This window comes from Gallus gallus, chromosome 4, assembly GCF_016699485.2.
Source record: "Gallus gallus isolate bGalGal1 chromosome 4, bGalGal1.mat.broiler.GRCg7b, whole genome shotgun sequence".
NCBI classification, from domain to species: Eukaryota; Metazoa; Chordata; class Aves; order Galliformes; family Phasianidae; genus Gallus; species Gallus gallus.
The window spans coordinates 82,380,009-82,397,087 of record NC_052535.1 but is presented as its reverse complement, the minus strand read 5'-3'; the positions used below and the strand labels follow the sequence as shown (position 1 = coordinate 82,397,087).

The following is a 17,079-nucleotide window of genomic DNA, read 5'->3' as shown; positions in this document are numbered from 1 at the left end:
GCGCTGCACCACTCCTACGGGAAAGGCCTGCGCGGGGGTTGGCCGGAAGCCGCAGTGACGTCATGTGGGCGGGCTGCCCGCGCGCAGCGGCCGTTAGGTCTCCTCAGTGGTGGGTTTTGTCAGTTCGGTTGCCGGGCTTGTTCCTGGTTGCGGCTGTTCATGTGTAGCCGTCCGCCGCAGCCTGTGGCTTTCCTCCTGTCCTCCAGCATAGAAGGAGGGCAGCGGTGTCTGCCTTATGACACGGCTCAGTGCTGAGCAAACCATCGGCACCAGACTCCGGTGTTCAGTGCACTGCCTGAAGCTGAGCAGTGTGGAGGATGGCCTGGCGTTTGCCTGTAGAGGCTTCGTGCTTGCAGTGGAATTGGTCTGTGAAGCTGCTCAGAAAAAAAAAAATGCAGCTAAATATCTATACTTTTGCAGTGTCTTAAATAGGGAAAATGATACTGACACAGCTGGTGATGTGAATATGCAGTAAATGCTGGACAGGAGAACACTGGAAATGCCCGGCTGGGTCAGCAGTGCTGCTGTCAGGTGCTCTGTAGCAGCAGAGGATTGTTCAGCATAGGCCTGGCCACCTGTAGAACCCGTAGCACTGTGTTGGTGCTTTGCCCATGCCTGATGCTTTCATTTTTTCATGGTCTTGATGACCACCAATTTGTCTAATCCCTTTTTGAGCCTACTGATGCCATCCAAAGCTTTGCTGGGCAACAAATGCCAGAACTTCACTAGCTGCTGCTTTAAAAATACACTTTCTTAGGTGTTTTTTTAACCTGTTGCCTTCTTCATTTTATCAAATGACCATTGGCTCTAGTATTGCAGGATTTGGTGAACGTCTGCATTTACCTTGCCTATCATCTTCCTGAAAATTGGGAAATCACAAGTAAATATCCCATCAGCTTTGCCCTCTGCAATGTGAAGAATTGCAAAATTTGACCTTTGAAAGCAAGTACGTGATTAATTCAGTTGTCTTTTTTCTTCACCTTCCACATTGTTGCTGTGCAGTTCTTCATAGGATCATAGCATGGCTTGGGTTGGAAGGGACCTCACAGCCCACCCAGCCCCAACCCCTGCTGATGGCTGGGTGCCCCCCACCAGCTCACGCTGCCCAGGGCCCATCCAACATGGCCTTGAGCACCTCTAGGGATGGGGCACCCACAGCTCTCTGGGCAGCTGTGCCAGGGCATCACCGCCCTTTGGGCAAAAAGATTCCTCCTGACACGTAATCTAAATCTCTCCTCTTTGGGTTTAAAGCCATTCCCCCTTGTCCTGTCACTACCACCCTGTGTAAAACGTTGATTTCCCTCCTGAACATGTTGTTTTCCTCTCTCATTTCTTGAGATGGAGAGACAAGGTGTACACAGGCTTCAGGGCATGGGTGCACCAAAGGTTTCTGTAGCAGCAAAACCCTACCTTCTGCTGTGGTTCCAATGCACTTCCTTGTGATGCTTGCTGTTTTCTTGGCTTTTTGGCTTACACTGCCTGTTGAGGCAACAAACAGCTCTTAGCAATGACTGCAGGAACTCTTATGAGGGCTTTTTCTGAGTTGAGAATCAAGTAAAGTTTTTACTAACAATTGGAGCACCTTTTGTTAGACACTCCTTAAATTTAGCTGCCTTCATTTCCTGTTTATGTTTCACATGCCACGTTTTTCTGGTCTTTCCTATTTGCCTCACCGTAGCCTCCTTAACTCACTCACTGAGTCATGCAGGAGGGTTTGAAACAGCATTTTCTGTTTGTGTCAGGCATTTTACCTGGGTTTCTAGTGCAAGATTTTTAAGCCTTCTTGGTACCTGTAGGCTACTTGCTTTTGTACTGCTTTTTAGGTGGTTGGAGGGTTTTTTTTTTTTTTTTTTTTTTTTTTTTGGCAATTTCTTCCCTATTTTTACATATTTTGTTTTCTTAAAATTCAGCATTTGTTTGCTTTAATTGTCTTGCTTTTTGTTGGTACACCATGCAGCTTAATTATGTTGTGGTTGCCACCAGAGAACACCTCTCCCACTAATAGCTCTCAAATCAGATCCTCTGCACTTCTGAAGGCTAAATTCAGAGCTGTGTTTTTCCTTGTGGCTTCCAGGGCCAGTTATTCTAGAAATAAGTCTCATAGTGCATCCAGAAATTCTATCTCTACATTTCACCCTGGTGAGGCACTGACCCAGTCTGTATGCGGGTGGTTGAGCCCTCCCACTACATGTCCTAAATGTGCAGCTCGTCTAATCTCACTTAATGCAGCTGTTGAAATGAATCAAGGCAGGGAAATGAGCAACCTCTCAGCACAGCTAAGCCTGATTTGCACGAGGTTTTTGAGATCAAAATCAGCACCTGAATCACCTGCAAAGTGCAGTATGGTGATCTGTAGCTTAGTGTGGCCTGTGCAAGACACATCTGTACATTAAGCCCTGACCTGGCAGTGATGGGTAAAAAGAGCTGTAGTGGTGAATTCCTTACCATCAGATTACAGCTTGATATGCAGCTGCAATTTAGGCTAGCTGAAGTTTTCATATTGTCTTACACATAGAGTGTGTTGTGTCTTTCTGATGGGGAAGGAGCAAAAGCATTCACTAGTATACTTCCAAGAAACAATGCTGTTTCAGTTCAGTTACTTGCACTAAAATGCTCCTATGGCTGTATTTAGAGGCTCGTGCTTCACATTACTACAATGTTTAATCTGTTCAATAATATACATACCACTGTTTCTCATATAAAAATATGTGAGCAAAAGCAATTTTATAGTTTTTTTTCATCTAGAAACCTTACTAAAATTCCTCTGACCCGAGAGCAATCAAGCTCTCTAATTGAAAGCCACATCCTAGAAGTAAGAAGATACATCTGAGAGAGGAGGATTTCATACAGTTCCTGGACTTCTGCAGCTGCACCTTCAGATCCCTGTGTGAGCAGCTTCTCTCATTACTTCCTCCTTCCAGACTCGAGCACTCCCTCCTGGCCTTGCCCAAAACATCCATCCGCATCTGCTTAGCTGGGCGAGGAGGAACGTACTCCAATTCTGAGCTGGTTTGGAGCTGCACAGGTGCTGGGCAGCAGCCACCTTGTGGAACAGTTAGCTCAGTCATGCCAGCCTTCGAGCACAGGAAACAATTTGGTTCTCTTCCTACCCAGACATGAAATTTTCATGGAAGTTTTCCCCACTGATTATCATTGCAGCCTCCATCCTATCTCCGCTTTGTCAGATTTGGTCAGAATTAGCCTGAAGGTTCAAAAGTTATCAAGGAAAGAGGAGGGGAACAGATGGATAAAAGAGGAATTGACAGACAGCATGATCTCATAATCCCCGCTGGCATAGGAATTCAGGCTAGAATTGAAATATTTTAGGTCAGAACACTGTGCACTTAAACTTCTCATTTTGAAAGAACAAGCTTCTAATGTGAAACAAATTTTCATTTGTTAGACCATGGACTGGCTTTTAGGGGCAGAGATTAAACAACAGCCTTCCCCTACAAACATGTAACACTCATATCTTTGACATTTCTTACAGTCCTTTTTCCTATCCAGCCACAGCCCCATATGCTTCAGTGTTTCCTTCTGCAGCTCCTTATGGGTCAAGAATGTTTTTCTCTGATTCATTTTTTTCTTGGTTGTGTTCAGTCAAAACATAATTAAAGGCTTACCTTACCCTTTTTTTCCATTCCAGGAGCAGTTGTTTTGCATCTGTGTCCGAGCACCAGAGAGGCTGCTTAGATAGTGTGTTGTATTTACAAGCCATTTTATGGTGGATTCCAACAGATTAAGACAGAGACTTTTCTGGAAGGATGTCTGCAAGCTCTGCACTATCCCACCCGTGCCATGTTGCATTTGTTTCACTGCAAAACATGATGTAGTTGTGTCTGGTGCTCACTGAGAAGCTATCAATTACCCACTGGCCCAGGCTGTAAAACGCATCATATAGGCATCACAGCTGGTGAATATAAACCCTCCCACTGAGATACATCTGTAGTGAAGAACTCATATAAAAGTATTTTGCTTATTATAGTTTTAGGTTTGGGGTTTGGTTTGGTTTTGTTAAATAACAGCAAAGACATGGAAATAAGTTTTTAGGCGCTGTAACAGCGTGGAAGCTTTTTCATTTTGCATCATGCAGGTTTTTAGCCGGTAGCAGCAGAATTTTAGAGGGGCCCAATGCAGATTGCAGGAGTGCCAGCCACTCTTTGGAAGCACTCTGTTAAAAGAAGATCATTGCTTTAAGCAAACTTATGCTCTGAATTAAGCACAGCTTTTGAAGTGCCGTGTGAACTGTTATGATAATAAAGCCAGAACACAGAAATTTGGCACCAGCTCGCTCGCTCTCACAGGCACCTATATTGTCTCTCCGGAGGAACAGATTTCATCCCAAAACCTCGTGTTCCCAGAAAAGCAGGTCACAGTGATGAGCTTTCTTCAGCTTTATTGGATACGATGCCATAAGTAAAAAAAAAAAAAAGCACCTATACAATTGGACTGTCACTGCTGATGTATTTAGACATACAATGCACAAAGTTATTCTTTTCTAAAAAACCTGGTTGTTTACTCTTCTGGCCCTGTTTTGGATTAAAACTCCAGCGGGATGGGAAAGCACCCGCCTGCTCCTGCCACCGCCTCGCGCTGCTCCGCCTCTGCCATCGCGTTCCAGCTCCTGCACACCAGGGCAGTGGCTGCTCTGCACAGCAGCGACACAAAGGAGCAGGAGCTTTTGGGGGCTTATGGAGAGCTGCTCCCTCAGCCTGGGGAGCTCACATCTTAGTGAGCAAAAGGAAACGGACCCCATACCAGCGGCGGTCTCTGCTATCACAAACCCAGTCCTTTCTGGCACTGGAAATGCCCTCCATTCCTTGCCTGTCTGCCCATCATGATCGTACCATTCTTGCCATGCTGAGGTCCATGGAAGCACTGGGTCATTCACAATTTCTGGATGTCTAATAACTGTAATAACTGAAAACTTTGCCACTGAAACCACTTTAAACAACCTCTTTTAGAGGAAGGAGATGGCCATCACGATTTTATTTATAACTTAAGGCTCTTTTCCATTTAAATTAGCTGCAGGAAAAAAAACATTTTTTTTACTGATAGTCACACTTCTGGACTCTTAATATTAAATTTCCATCATTAGCAAAATGGGGAAACTTACTTTTTTTATAAGCAACTCACAAGGCATTACAAAGGTCATGAAAGAAACTGCACAGGTCTTAAAGTGTGCACGGCTCATCAAAGCAGTGCCACAGCATCACTCGGAATGCTGCTCCCCATGCAGTTCTGCCTTGCACACACCAACACACACCACCAAAAAGTTTGCTGCCCCTCTCTTCCTGTTGGAGATTTCAGCAGCACACTGGGCGCCCTTTTGCACTCATTATATTATAGGGGGACTTTCAAAGAAAGCTTTGCTAAAAAGATGGTTTCCTCTGGCATGAGTATTTTCAGTTAGCTTGGCTTCCTGGCAACCTACACACCATGATTTCAGACTAAAACTCCCATTTTCATATTTTAAGAAATCTATATTTTCAGTGCAACACTGTTGACAAATTGGAACGAAAGAATGTCTCACGCTGTGCTTGAAAATACAACAGCGTTTGCAAAAGCATTTCAGTTCTGTCCCCCTCTCAGCTCCCCCAGTAGCAAACTGAACTGCCCACCTTCATCTGGCTGTGAGTTTCCCATTCAGCACAGCACACACGCAGAACCTGCAGGCCACCTCGCACACTTTTCTTGTACCTCGCACAGAGCCAGAGTGATTTCAAGTACAATTATTTGGAACAGACACTAATGCATTTCAATTTGCACTTTGTTTTACAGGCTGGTTTGTCTTCAGAAATTTAATAGTGGAAATTTATACAGCACCCATGATTACAGACAAATAACGTTAATGACTGTTGGGGTTACATTGGGCCAACATATGTAAAAGAAATTTAATTTAAATCGCACTCCAACCTGAATGCCATAGGATTAATTTGAATTGCTAAAACTCCATGAGCTCCTCATTAAGTAGTCATTAAAGCTATATGAAAAGATTTGCAAAGAGAAGAAACGCTGCACACAAATAGAGACCATTTCAAAAGAAAATAAATGAAACTCACAACAAAAAGGTATAAAAATCTGTATTCATATTCTGACAAAACAACGATACAACACAGCGTTGCAGGGGAGTGGGACTAGATGGCCTTTCAAAGTCCCTTCCAACTCAAAGGATTCTGTGATTCTATGATTCGGAGTAGATTTTCCTCCACTGCAGTCTTTTGCTGGGATTTAGAATAGTTGAGATAGAAAGAAGGGCCAAGATGACCAAATTCTCACATGCTCTGTTCAGTATTTCCCCTCCATTGTAATTCTAGGTAGTAACGTAATGCTTGGGTGTTTCTTTGGCAGCTGCCAATTAACAGTCCTACACTTAGTTGGTCACTTCAGCAATTTGGCTTATTTTGCTTTCGGTGAAACTTCCTTTGGTTTCCGACGTGTTCACCCCACTCGTATTTGTGGGGAGTACAGATCTTTAAGAACACCTAAAGGGACTCAGTTCTCCTTCCCCCAGTGCTGGGATGTGCAATGAAGTGTGTAAAATCACTATTCCTAGGTTAAGAGCTGTGACATTCGTTTCCACAGTGCTCATCTGCAGGGACAAAACCACTCACAGGTAGTCTCCGTTGAGCGAGGAAGGTGGCACTACAGTGCAGATCACAGTGAAGGCCTCCAAGAAGAGCAGAATGACACTCCAGGGCGCTGCGCAGAGCACTGCTGCAGCCTGGGCTGACACACGGCTCTGCATCCTCCTGTTCCACTTCTGTGCTTTTGGCACTCAATTCACCGAAACTGACCACGCCTGACGTACAGAGGGGTGCTCCGAACACCGGTGTGTATTGCTTTTATTTACTGGTACATCAGTAGGAATAGAGGGCATGGTGGGGATGGGCTGCCGGTTGGAATAGGTGATCTTAGTGGTCTTTTCCAATCTTAATGCTTCTATGGTACTGTGTCAATAAGAATAATATTGTGGAAGGTCAGAAAAGCGATAATTCTTTAAATTCAATGGAAGTTTTATCAGCTTTTTTTATTTTTTTCCCCATCCCAGATGCTAACTAAGAAAGCAGCATTCATGATAGGAACCCATCTACAAACACCAGATGAAAAACTCTGTCCTCCTCGTGGATTTTGGGGGACTTTTGATGTCTGCGATGTTCTAATGAAACTCACTCTGAGCCCAGATTGAGTTTCGCACAAAGAAGCCCACAGGATCCAGTCTCCAGGTCACAACATGCTGCAGCTTCTACCAGTCAAGCCCCACTCTTTTAGGAAGATAAATAAGCCAGGCTCCGTGGGATACAAGTTAGGCAGAGCCGGGATGGGAGTGAAGGCGTATTCATCCTAATTGCAGCTGAGAGTTTGCAGAAAAGTTAACCATTTGGATTTGTGCCTCTCCCCCGCTGCCCCAGGAGCCAGGGAAGGGCCAGCCCCGAGGCCAGGCCTCTCAACTCCGCAGAAAGCCCTTTGCAATGCCTTCATCTCTGCAGAGCCCTGCCCGCAGAGGAACGGCCCAGCAGTCGTCAGGTGTTCTCTGCTCGTTCCTTCCCCATGTGGTAACGCGGAGGAAGAAGGATGAACATAGAAGTGGGACCTCGCCTGCCCAAAGCACGGTCATGACACAGAACGGCAGAACTGCCAGCGCGGTTGCAGTGTTTAATCTCGGAGCAAGCAGCATTTGTTTCCATTAATGCCATGGTTACAGGCAGTTGCGCGCGCACACCGATGCACGCATGCAGCATGCACAGACACGAAGCACGCACACAAAGATTCAGCTTGAAAATGAGCAAAACCAGGACGCTGCGCCCATCCCCACGTGCCACGTCCCAGGGTGCCACCGCCACGGACACAGCGCAGGGAGACGCGCTCTGGAAGGAGCCTGCCAGCCTGAACGGCAGCAGCGGTGCTGGGCACAGCAGCCAGCAAGCCTGGCACATGGAGCAGCTGTGGGGCTTCCAGCCACTGTCCTGCACCGCCTGCAGAGAAGGGGCTACAACTGGAGGAAGCACCGCTTTAGAGTGGGGAGGAGAGCATCAAGAGGGTCTCTCTACTGGGATAACAGCTCCCACTGTAACAACTGGAAAAGTAAAAACAAATAAACCCTTTTTGTTTCCACTCAAGATTATTCGAGTAATTTTTATTGAAAATATAAGATCTACAAAGCCATGGATACCCAGCGTGGAAGAACTCATTAAGTTAGCACATTCATCTTTAAAAGGAAAATTTCAGGTTGACCTAAGGTACAATAATGTTGAATTTAAAATCTTGTCTTTCCTTCTGTAAGTTTCAAATCTCTTTTCATTAGGAGGTTCTGTGCAAGAGCTGCTTGTCACGAAAGGAAACACTTTACAATTCATGAGTGTGTTCATTATAGAATAAATGAACAGCAACAATATACTAGCCTGCTTTTTTTCCTGTTAACAGTCGTGTGTTAAAGTAAACTCTTAGTTTTGTTTTGTTTTTCCATGATTTGGAAATTAGTTACATATGCACCAAAGGAGCTAGTAATTTCTGCTGCTTGTCAGCTACACACAATGAGTATATTGCTGTGTGCTTTCCCCAACAACGAGGATTTTAGTAAAATGCAAGGTGTATACAACATAATACCAAAACCTGCATCACAGAAAAGGTTAATTGTTTTCTTATTCAGCTGCCAGAGTTGATAACCTTATGCCCCTCCCCAGAGCCAAAGTAGGGGTGGCCATCCGTTAGGTTATGTAAATTAAACATATACATTTTCCTTGTTGGCAAGTTCCAAGCAGTAAGCGAGAGTGCAAACAAGGATCTGTAAGCTGCCACAAAATGTATTCGTATTTCTACTCGGTGTTGTAAGAGCCAAAGGGAGGACACGTATGTCAGATGTTGAAAGAACAACTGAATCTTTGTTTTTGATCATTATGGTCAGCGTGTCATGAGGTCTTGTATCTGAATGCTAAAAATGGCACCACACTTGGACATCCCATAGCCTTACACAGTACATTTGTGTTTCCCTAGCCACTGAGCACTGGTCTCACGGAGACCCTGACTTTATAAGCTAACAAAATATAGATTTGGGTGCTGAAGAATCAAAGGGAGGGCTCATACCATTAACCCTCGCACCGAAACCTAAATTTAGGATTTTACTTAAAGCCACACTGAATCAGTTGTGAGAGGGTGAAGATATAAATACACCTCTCTACTTCATCGGTAGGAAGGTGGACAACTGACCATTCAAACGGAGGGTCTGGAAACAAAGCTTAGTTGTCCTTTAAACAATGAAAAGGAGAGGCATACATAAATGGTCACCAAGGCACAATATGACAAAGGTGAAGAGTCCCTGAGACTCTGGTCTGGGTCTGTACCATTCCCCTCCCTATACAAGTAAATGAGAACATTTAGGAAAATATAATACAAAATCTCTTACAGGAAATATAGACTACACTTGCTAAAATCACTTCCCTAAAAGTGTTTATAGCTTTTTTCTCTTTTTTTTTTCTTTTCTTCTTTTTTTTCGTTTTTTTTTCTTTTTGTTTCTTTTTTTTTTTTTCTTTTTTTTTTAAAAGACCTTCTTTAAACAGGTAATGCAAAGACTGGTCCGTTTTTTCTTACCCGGCAAGCCAAGCTCTAATGACTTCACTAAGCAGAAGTTGTATTAAAATACATCTTCATAGTATTGCTATAATTTGGGTAAATATGTTCTGAACAGCTTGATGAGTACTAAATAAACTTTGCTGTTTTACAGCATACATTTAAATTTTTTGCACTTTTTTAAGAATAGAAAATGCAATTATAGTGTGCAAAAGAAAAAAGGATTAATTATCTTCTAGCTGAATACTGTAATTTTAAGCCATGCCTTCCATAAAAACGTATTGACATGTGTAAAAAGAAAAAAAATACAAGCAAACAGAAATGTCGTTTCCTGGCAAGGAAAGATGAGCTGTCACCATCTGCATCGCTGGAGTTCTGTATTTGTCAGGCAAAGAAATGAAAAAAGAAACCACCAAAAACACTGAAATGCTTCCATGTCATCCATTCCACAGTAACAGGTCCAAACTGCAGTGCTGCATTCTACTCCTCCTGTTAACATGGATGGAATGGTTTGCTGCTGGTTGGATACTGAATACAAAAAAGCAGAAGAAAGTTGAGATCATCCCACATGAAGTCATTGCTAGAGCTGGCTTTTCCCCCATTGAGAAGTACAGTAGTGACTTGTAAATATGACCTTTTCTAAAGATCATCTGCAATTTGAAGGTTTATCCGCCTGCTTTACCCAAACAACAACTGCAGAAAGAATTGATACAACAGAGCCTGCTACACAGGGTTCAATTGGTTTTTTCCATGTAAAAATACCACAAGAAGTAGTTTCGGGTTTTTGGATCTCTGAATCACCTACGCATGGTCGTTTCTGTTTATTCCTCCATGTTTGAAAATGGTTTCTGCAAAATCAAAATAACTGTCAAACTTCCTTATGCCATGCTTCCAACAGTTTGAATTTAATACTTCTTGAATGGAATGACAATTTCTTTTCTTTAATTTGCAGTAGAGCTACATCAAGCTAGCTTTAAGTCACAACTGTACCTAACCACAGTTCTCTGCAGCAAACCCATGATTTACAATATCTAATATTGTGGTTACAGTGCAGGGAACCGTGGGTAAGAAACCTCCATGTCAGAGTACTGTGGTTGGGGTTTCCCGGAAGAGTGGCAGTTGACACCTCTGGAATATTCATATATAAGTGCTTCAGTCAGATGGTCCTGAGTTGAACTGGTAACTCAGGCACTATGAGAGCCTGGCATTCAGTCTGCGGGAATGTGAGTAACCTCCATCGCTTGAGCCGCTTTGCAAACTGTAGTGGTCTTCAGCATCACTGGCACTTCCAATACTGTCCATTTCACCGGGTGTAAACTCCATTCCTTCAATGTCTACTTCTAAAGAAAACATAAGAAGCACACTTTCAGAAACGCAGCGCCTCTAACAGGGAAGCAGGGGCCAGCACTGCCTGTGTAAACCAACGTTCAGGTGGAACCCGAATCATTCCTTTTCTGTAATTACAAAAGCCTGCAACTCCTGAGGTAAGCAGCATCTCGTCCACCTGAGAATTAAAATCCCTTCTGTCCTCACCTACATAAATACACAGCGTGACATCTGCACCAAATGCAGTCCCTTCAGAACCGTTCCAACCTGTCCATAGATGCTGATCTTAAAAACCAAACCAGGAGAACCCAAACCCTCTGGGCTCAGGGCTGCAGCACCACACGCGGCAGCTCAACCTGTGCAGGTGTCAGCTGGCAGTGACTGCGGTGCAGCCATCTGTCCTCCGAGAGCTGCACTGTGATCAGCAGCTCCATCTCCCGTGGGCCCTGAAAAGGGCTGCGTGTGAGTTCTCACTCACAGGCACACTGCTGATCAGAAGGCAAGAAATGGTGACGGGGAGCTCTGAGAGCTCACTCTTAAATGAAAACCAAATGTAGGGAACACTTGGCGATCACTGCACAGAAAATACTGTAGAATTTCACAAGAAGTGATGTGAAATTCATCTATTCACACAAATGAATTAAGGCAAATAACTGTTTTGCAAAGAATATACAAAAGATTCCGTTGTTTTTCGTTCTGTAATTGCGTAATGGAACAGTTCTGTCTGGGTTTTGTTGAAATCTTCATCTTGGTTCTAAATTGCGTTTAAAAAAATACAATTTTTTGGCTTCCCTGCTTCCCCTCCTTCCCACAGCTGCAGGCCCTCTGCGCAGCCCCCACATATTTACCTTGTTCAGAGTCAGTGGATATTGTTGATCCCATGCTGTCAGTGCGGATGCGCTCCATGCCCTGCACGGATAGCTGCTCCAACCTGCGTTTGAGGTAGCGGTGCTCCCGCTGTAATTGTTCTTTGATATTCAGAGCTTTTCGGTCCTGTTCTTCCAATTTCTTAAAGAGAGAGAATATCAGTAAGCCAGCAGTTTGGACTTGCGTTAAGGCATCACTAACTTAGGATCTCCTCTAATCAGTTCTTTTAGAGCACGAATTGATGATCAGACAGAATTACTTTTGTTACCACCCTGTAGAGCTCCGTACAATTTCAGCTGGCCAGTCTGGAAGCGAATTGGTTTCACAGCAAAACACATGGATACAGTAAAAGAAACAAACGCCTCAGGGACCCTTTTGGCACTTGCAAAGCCTTTCAGCTAAGACTGAATGATTACCGCTTTGGTTCTGGGGAATATTTGAATCATTTTGTGAGGCAAAACTGTCACCATTTTTGTTACCCAGAGCACAGCTCCGGGTTCAAGCAGAACTTTATGGCTCTTTAGGTGAAATGAGAGAGTTATCACTGTAAAGGAACCGTCACAGCCCCTCAGTGCTCCCTGCACTACTACAGGCTATGGACATTTTTACCATTTAGGGGTGCTTCGTTATCAATGCTCCAGTATTACTTTATATATGAAGTAGGAGGAATTTACCAACAAGTCCCTTCATTCTTGCATTTCTCTTTCCTAGCACTTCTCTGATAACTCTGTGATAACCCCCTACAAAATCAGCACTATTAATCCAATACTTCTCAGCAAACAACCTGTGAATGGGTCCTTTCATGAATCAGCCCCAAATCTTTCCTGGTACTTGAATAAAATAAGGCGTTCATTTTGGAAAGAAAAAGAATACCTCACACTGTGTAAAACGCAATGCACTGTTGGTACAAAGGTAACAGCAGGGATATTCTCTTTTCAGATTTCAGCTGAATGCTTTTCCAATCACTGATAGCTATTTTCAAAACCGGACTACATAACTGGAGAAGAAAGTAGAATGGCTATGACTGGATCAAAAGCAGGAGCTACAAACAAAACACACACGCACAAAAGGCAATTCTTTGAATCTAAGTGATGAAGTAAATTACAGGTTCTGGCAGAAAAAGCACGTATAAGCTAGACCAAATTTCTCTTTGAGCAGTGTTTACATGACCACTGAGATTTAGGAGATGTATTGGGAGTGAATACAGCTGCTGCTGACTCTTCCCTACCATCTGAATGAACCTATGTGTGGCTTTCTAGAGGAGCGTGGGGTGGGGCAGCATACAACAAACCACGAGCCAAGTGACTGCAAGGATTCTGCTGTTCCAATGCAACCCCAGAAGCAAATCTATTTATCTTTAGAAATATAATTGATATTACTCAACTTGGCAGCTTCCCACCTGAATGCGACCTAACTTCTATAGCCTCACTGTAAGCCCTCTCCCAGGCCACACACTACTCAGATATGCATCATACGTAGGATTATGTAGGACGGTGTTACAATAAGCAACTGGGTTAGTACCTCCATGTGCACAGCACACCACATGTGCCCAATTGATCACATTTCCTTTTCCTGTATTTCCCTGGCTGCGGTCCCAAACTCTAACAACTATTTTGGGAATGAACTCGGTGATTCACATCCAGGAGACCCAACATTATCCGATCTCTCAGGACAACCTTCAGCGTATGGGTGTGCGTGTGAAAAGTTCAGAACTGATTGCTGCGTCGGAAGGGCCGTGGCAGTGCCTGCTGTGGCAGTGCAGCAGGGAGGTGGCTGTCCGAAAGCCTGCAGACCTGATGGAGGGCAGCAGTCAGGCATCAGAACAGTGGAGGTGGGTTCAGTTCGAATCTCGAAAAGAAAACGAAACTTCAGTTTCACTTTTGAGAAAAGGAGTACTTGGTACTGTGCTCGATGCACTGGGAGAGAATCCGTTCCTAGCTCTGCTATCAGCAGCTGAAATGGGAACTGCATGGCTGATCTCTCACACTTGCCACTTGTAAAAACAGTTTTCCAATTCGTATGCATAAGCCCATGATAGGGGGGCAGCCCGAGACAAAAACCACACGCAGTGCCTTTCATGCATGTTAGCCTGAATTATAAACAAGCAGCCAAAATCTCCAATGGTCAAAACAGGGGTTGCTCAGCTGGAGTAAACGTGCTTACAAGAGCTGAAGCAGGAGCTCAGTAACCTTGTTTACAAGAATGGCTTTGCTTAAATTCATCCTTAATGCCTCCTGCAAATTACAGCCATTTCTGCAATTGCACTGAATGTCACTGCTGTACAGCAGCAGGCTGCTCTCCAAAATATCCCCACATCACTGGCAGCATTCAGCCTCTCACGACACTTCTTACTTTCCTCTCTTTTCCCCTATAACACTGAAAAAATGCCAGATGAATAATGACAGTCCTGGACACAGCATCAGAAAGCTGTCCTTTAACCTGCTGCATTTAAATACTTCTGCCTACCTGTGTTTCCATTCCCCTGAAAACGACGAGAGTGAAACTGTGCTGTGTTAGGAAAGAGGAGGGCTGAGGAGGGATCTCCTTTGTGTTGTCTGTGCACACGTCTAACCTGTACTGTTGCTAAAGCACAGGTGAGGTTTCGTTCTGGCTCTCAGCTGGTGGCTCAGGTGTTGCTCACACAAAGCATGCAAAGGGAGTGGCAGCTAACAGGAGATGAGGTTTTGTTTTTGGTTTCTTTTAAGTGATGGGCACATGCTCCAGGATCTGGTTTGTGGGGTATGGGATGAGGGTGAGACTCATTAGGAGCTATAATCCCTTTGACTCCGTTAGTTACTTCATTACCAGCTATTGGTATTTTTACATTGAAATCAGTGCAGTACAGTGCTGCTTTGCTCAGTCCTTAAAAAATCAGAACATTAAGCAAATAACACCCGTGATATATATATGTTTTAACACAACGTAAACCATTAACAATCACAAAACCACCATTTCACATATCTGAGGCTGCAGAGCACATAAAAAACTCGACACCCTGAGTGAAAACCCCGCTTCTAATACAGACCAGCAGAGCCAGAAGATCAGACATATGGATACAGATCTTGTGTGAAAATCCCAACTCCTCTCTATGGATACACATTCTGGAAGATTATGCTTTAAAAATATAAAAGTACGGATGACTGTTTTTACCTTGATATGCATCTTAGCTCTTTTCAACAGGCTTAGAGTGGTGTGTCTGGTGCTGTCCGGCCCAAGAGGCACAAGCTGTTTTAGCTGTTCCAAATATAGCCGGAGTTTAGCCCGTCTGCAATTATTAAAAATGAAGAGTGTTGTAGTAAAGTTGCACTTGAATAGCACATCCTATATGCAAACACCATCTGTTTGCAGGATCTCTCTGCAAAACTCGATTCAACAGTGGCTTCCTCTCCCCTTCCTTTGGCAAAGTTTCAGACCAAAAGGTCACTGGAAATGTAGTAATGCTACTTGGCACATTCATACACTATTTTCATACCTATATTTCAAAGCGGTTTGCTCAGTCTGGTTATTCCCAACTTAAGGAAGGGGGAGTACACCCGGAGAAAGTAAATTAACCGAGGCTGCACATTCAATCTGTGGTTGAATAAAGAAGAAAAACGGAGACTTCGCCCCAACCCAGGTGGTTTTCCAGCCCATGGGGGGAAGCAGAGGCTGCACACCGCAGCTCCCCCCGCCCGATATGATGGCTGTGCTCCTGCACTGCAAGGCACGGCTGCTTCCAGCTGTACCTCCCAGCCCTCACCGCAGACCTTTTTTGCCCCTGTCCGTGCACGGACCCACAGCCCTCTATGAAGGAGCCACACAACACTTGGAGCAACACCAATGAGCTCCAGCAGTATCAGGTCCATCGCTCTCATTCAAGTGATACCATTACCACTCCCAGCAACCTCCCCCCTGTATTAATGGCATCAAATCCACTGGTAAATAATAAGGATAAGCAAAGTGGCATTTCTACAGCTAGCTGGTTTCCAAACTTTTTGTATTTCTTTAAGGAGGCACTGGCAATGCAACACTCCATACAACTCTACTGTAAGTGCCCAAAGCAAGGCTGCAGCAAACCAAAGAACGTTGCACCTTTCAGTTTTACACGATGGAAACAGATGCAGAAGCACCTACATGAGCAACATCTGTACCATTTTCTTTCCACCAGCCCAGACTGAACAAAGCAATGATGTGGAGCATGCCTGCAGCCCCCACACAGCACTAATAATAAGCGAAGCGGATCACAAGTGTGACATGAATAATTATCTGTTTCCAATCTGCTAGATGCTGCATGAAGGAAACAAAGTGTGCAGGAAACGTAATGCTCCTGGTCAGGACGCTCAGAACAAGAATTCAGCATCGGGATCTGAAATGCAACTTAAGAGGATTCAGCGTACACTGAATGACAAATGACATCGTATCTGGAATGGGTACTGTGATGCAAAAACCTGAGAACGAACGGGGGAGAAAAGGGCAAAATAAAACCTAATGAAAATTCAGTGCTGTAATGAGGACACACTGACACGGAGCTCTGGCTGCCCGTAAATTAGTGCTGAATTAGGTATGAATTCAAAGAGCATTTCCGTTTGTTAATTCTTTCTTCAAGTCGTTTGGGAGAAAAAGGTTACTGGTGGAAGTATGACTCAGGAGAGAACAGATGCCATATTCTTTGTTTCGGGCTGGGGTTTGGTTTGAATTCAAGGCTCTACACCTAACAACCAGAACGCCTTTATTTCACACACAGCCCATAGGCAGGGACAGCCCCAGCAGAGCGCAGAGCACCCCTGGCACTGCTGAGCCCAGCCACGCTGCTGACCTTTACAGCAGATCCAAAGGATGAAGTGCCACCATCAGGGGCTGCTGGGAGCTATACAGAAAACACAGCTAACACTTTATTTCTGTTTCTACAGCCTTTAATAACTACCTGTTTTGTGTGTGTGTGTGTGTGTGTGTGTGTGTGTGTTAACTAAAATCTTGCTTCAGGCACTGAATTCATCCTTCTGTTGTCTCACTGGCCTCTAAGCACGCATGCAGCCACTGCGTCACCCCGTACAACTTGGATGCAGCTCTATTTAGACAGCTGACAGAGAAGTGGGGACTGAGGATAAAGGAGGACGTGGCAAGGAAGAGGACAAGAAGAGTACCCACGTGGCGAACAGAGAGTTAAATACACAAACAGAATGATTGCTTGCAGTAATTAGAAGTATTATAACGAATACACAGAACTGTTAATCTAAAGTCTACTTAATATTCATCTTGAAATACATTAATGGAAGCCAGGCTCCATACCCAACTGATCTGCCTCTGCTGCTATTTGAAGGAAGTCTGCTCACCGCAGGG

The 17,079-nt window shown here is 44.2% G+C and overlaps 1 protein-coding gene and 1 long non-coding RNA gene across 7 annotated transcripts in view; one reads left to right on the top strand and one right to left on the bottom strand.

The window, feature by feature from the left end:
* The first annotated feature begins 56 nt into the window (after positions 1-56).
* Positions 57-8,115, top strand: LOC121110566. Of its 2 annotated transcripts, XR_005859971.2 has the most exons (3): positions 57-2,887; positions 3,647-6,832; positions 7,052-8,115. It is a non-coding gene; the product is annotated as an uncharacterized LOC121110566 (long non-coding RNA). The 2 variants fall into 2 exon arrangements; XR_005859970.2 differs by having other exon boundaries at positions 57-6,832.
* Positions 8,104-17,079, bottom strand: part of MXD4 (MAX dimerization protein 4) — a 38,237-nt gene continuing 29,261 nt past the window's right edge. For all 5 annotated transcript variants that reach the window (XM_040699062.2, XM_040699063.2, XM_015285898.4 and 2 more), the window contains exons 4-6: positions 14,911-15,025; positions 11,742-11,901; positions 8,104-10,907 (exon numbers count right to left, since the gene is read on the bottom strand). In XM_040699062.2, the coding sequence (XP_040554996.2) occupies positions 10,759-10,907; positions 11,742-11,901; positions 14,911-15,025 (424 nt within the window). In that variant the 3' untranslated portion in view covers positions 8,104-10,758. The remainder of the gene's footprint in view (positions 10,908-11,741; positions 11,902-14,910; positions 15,026-17,079) is intronic.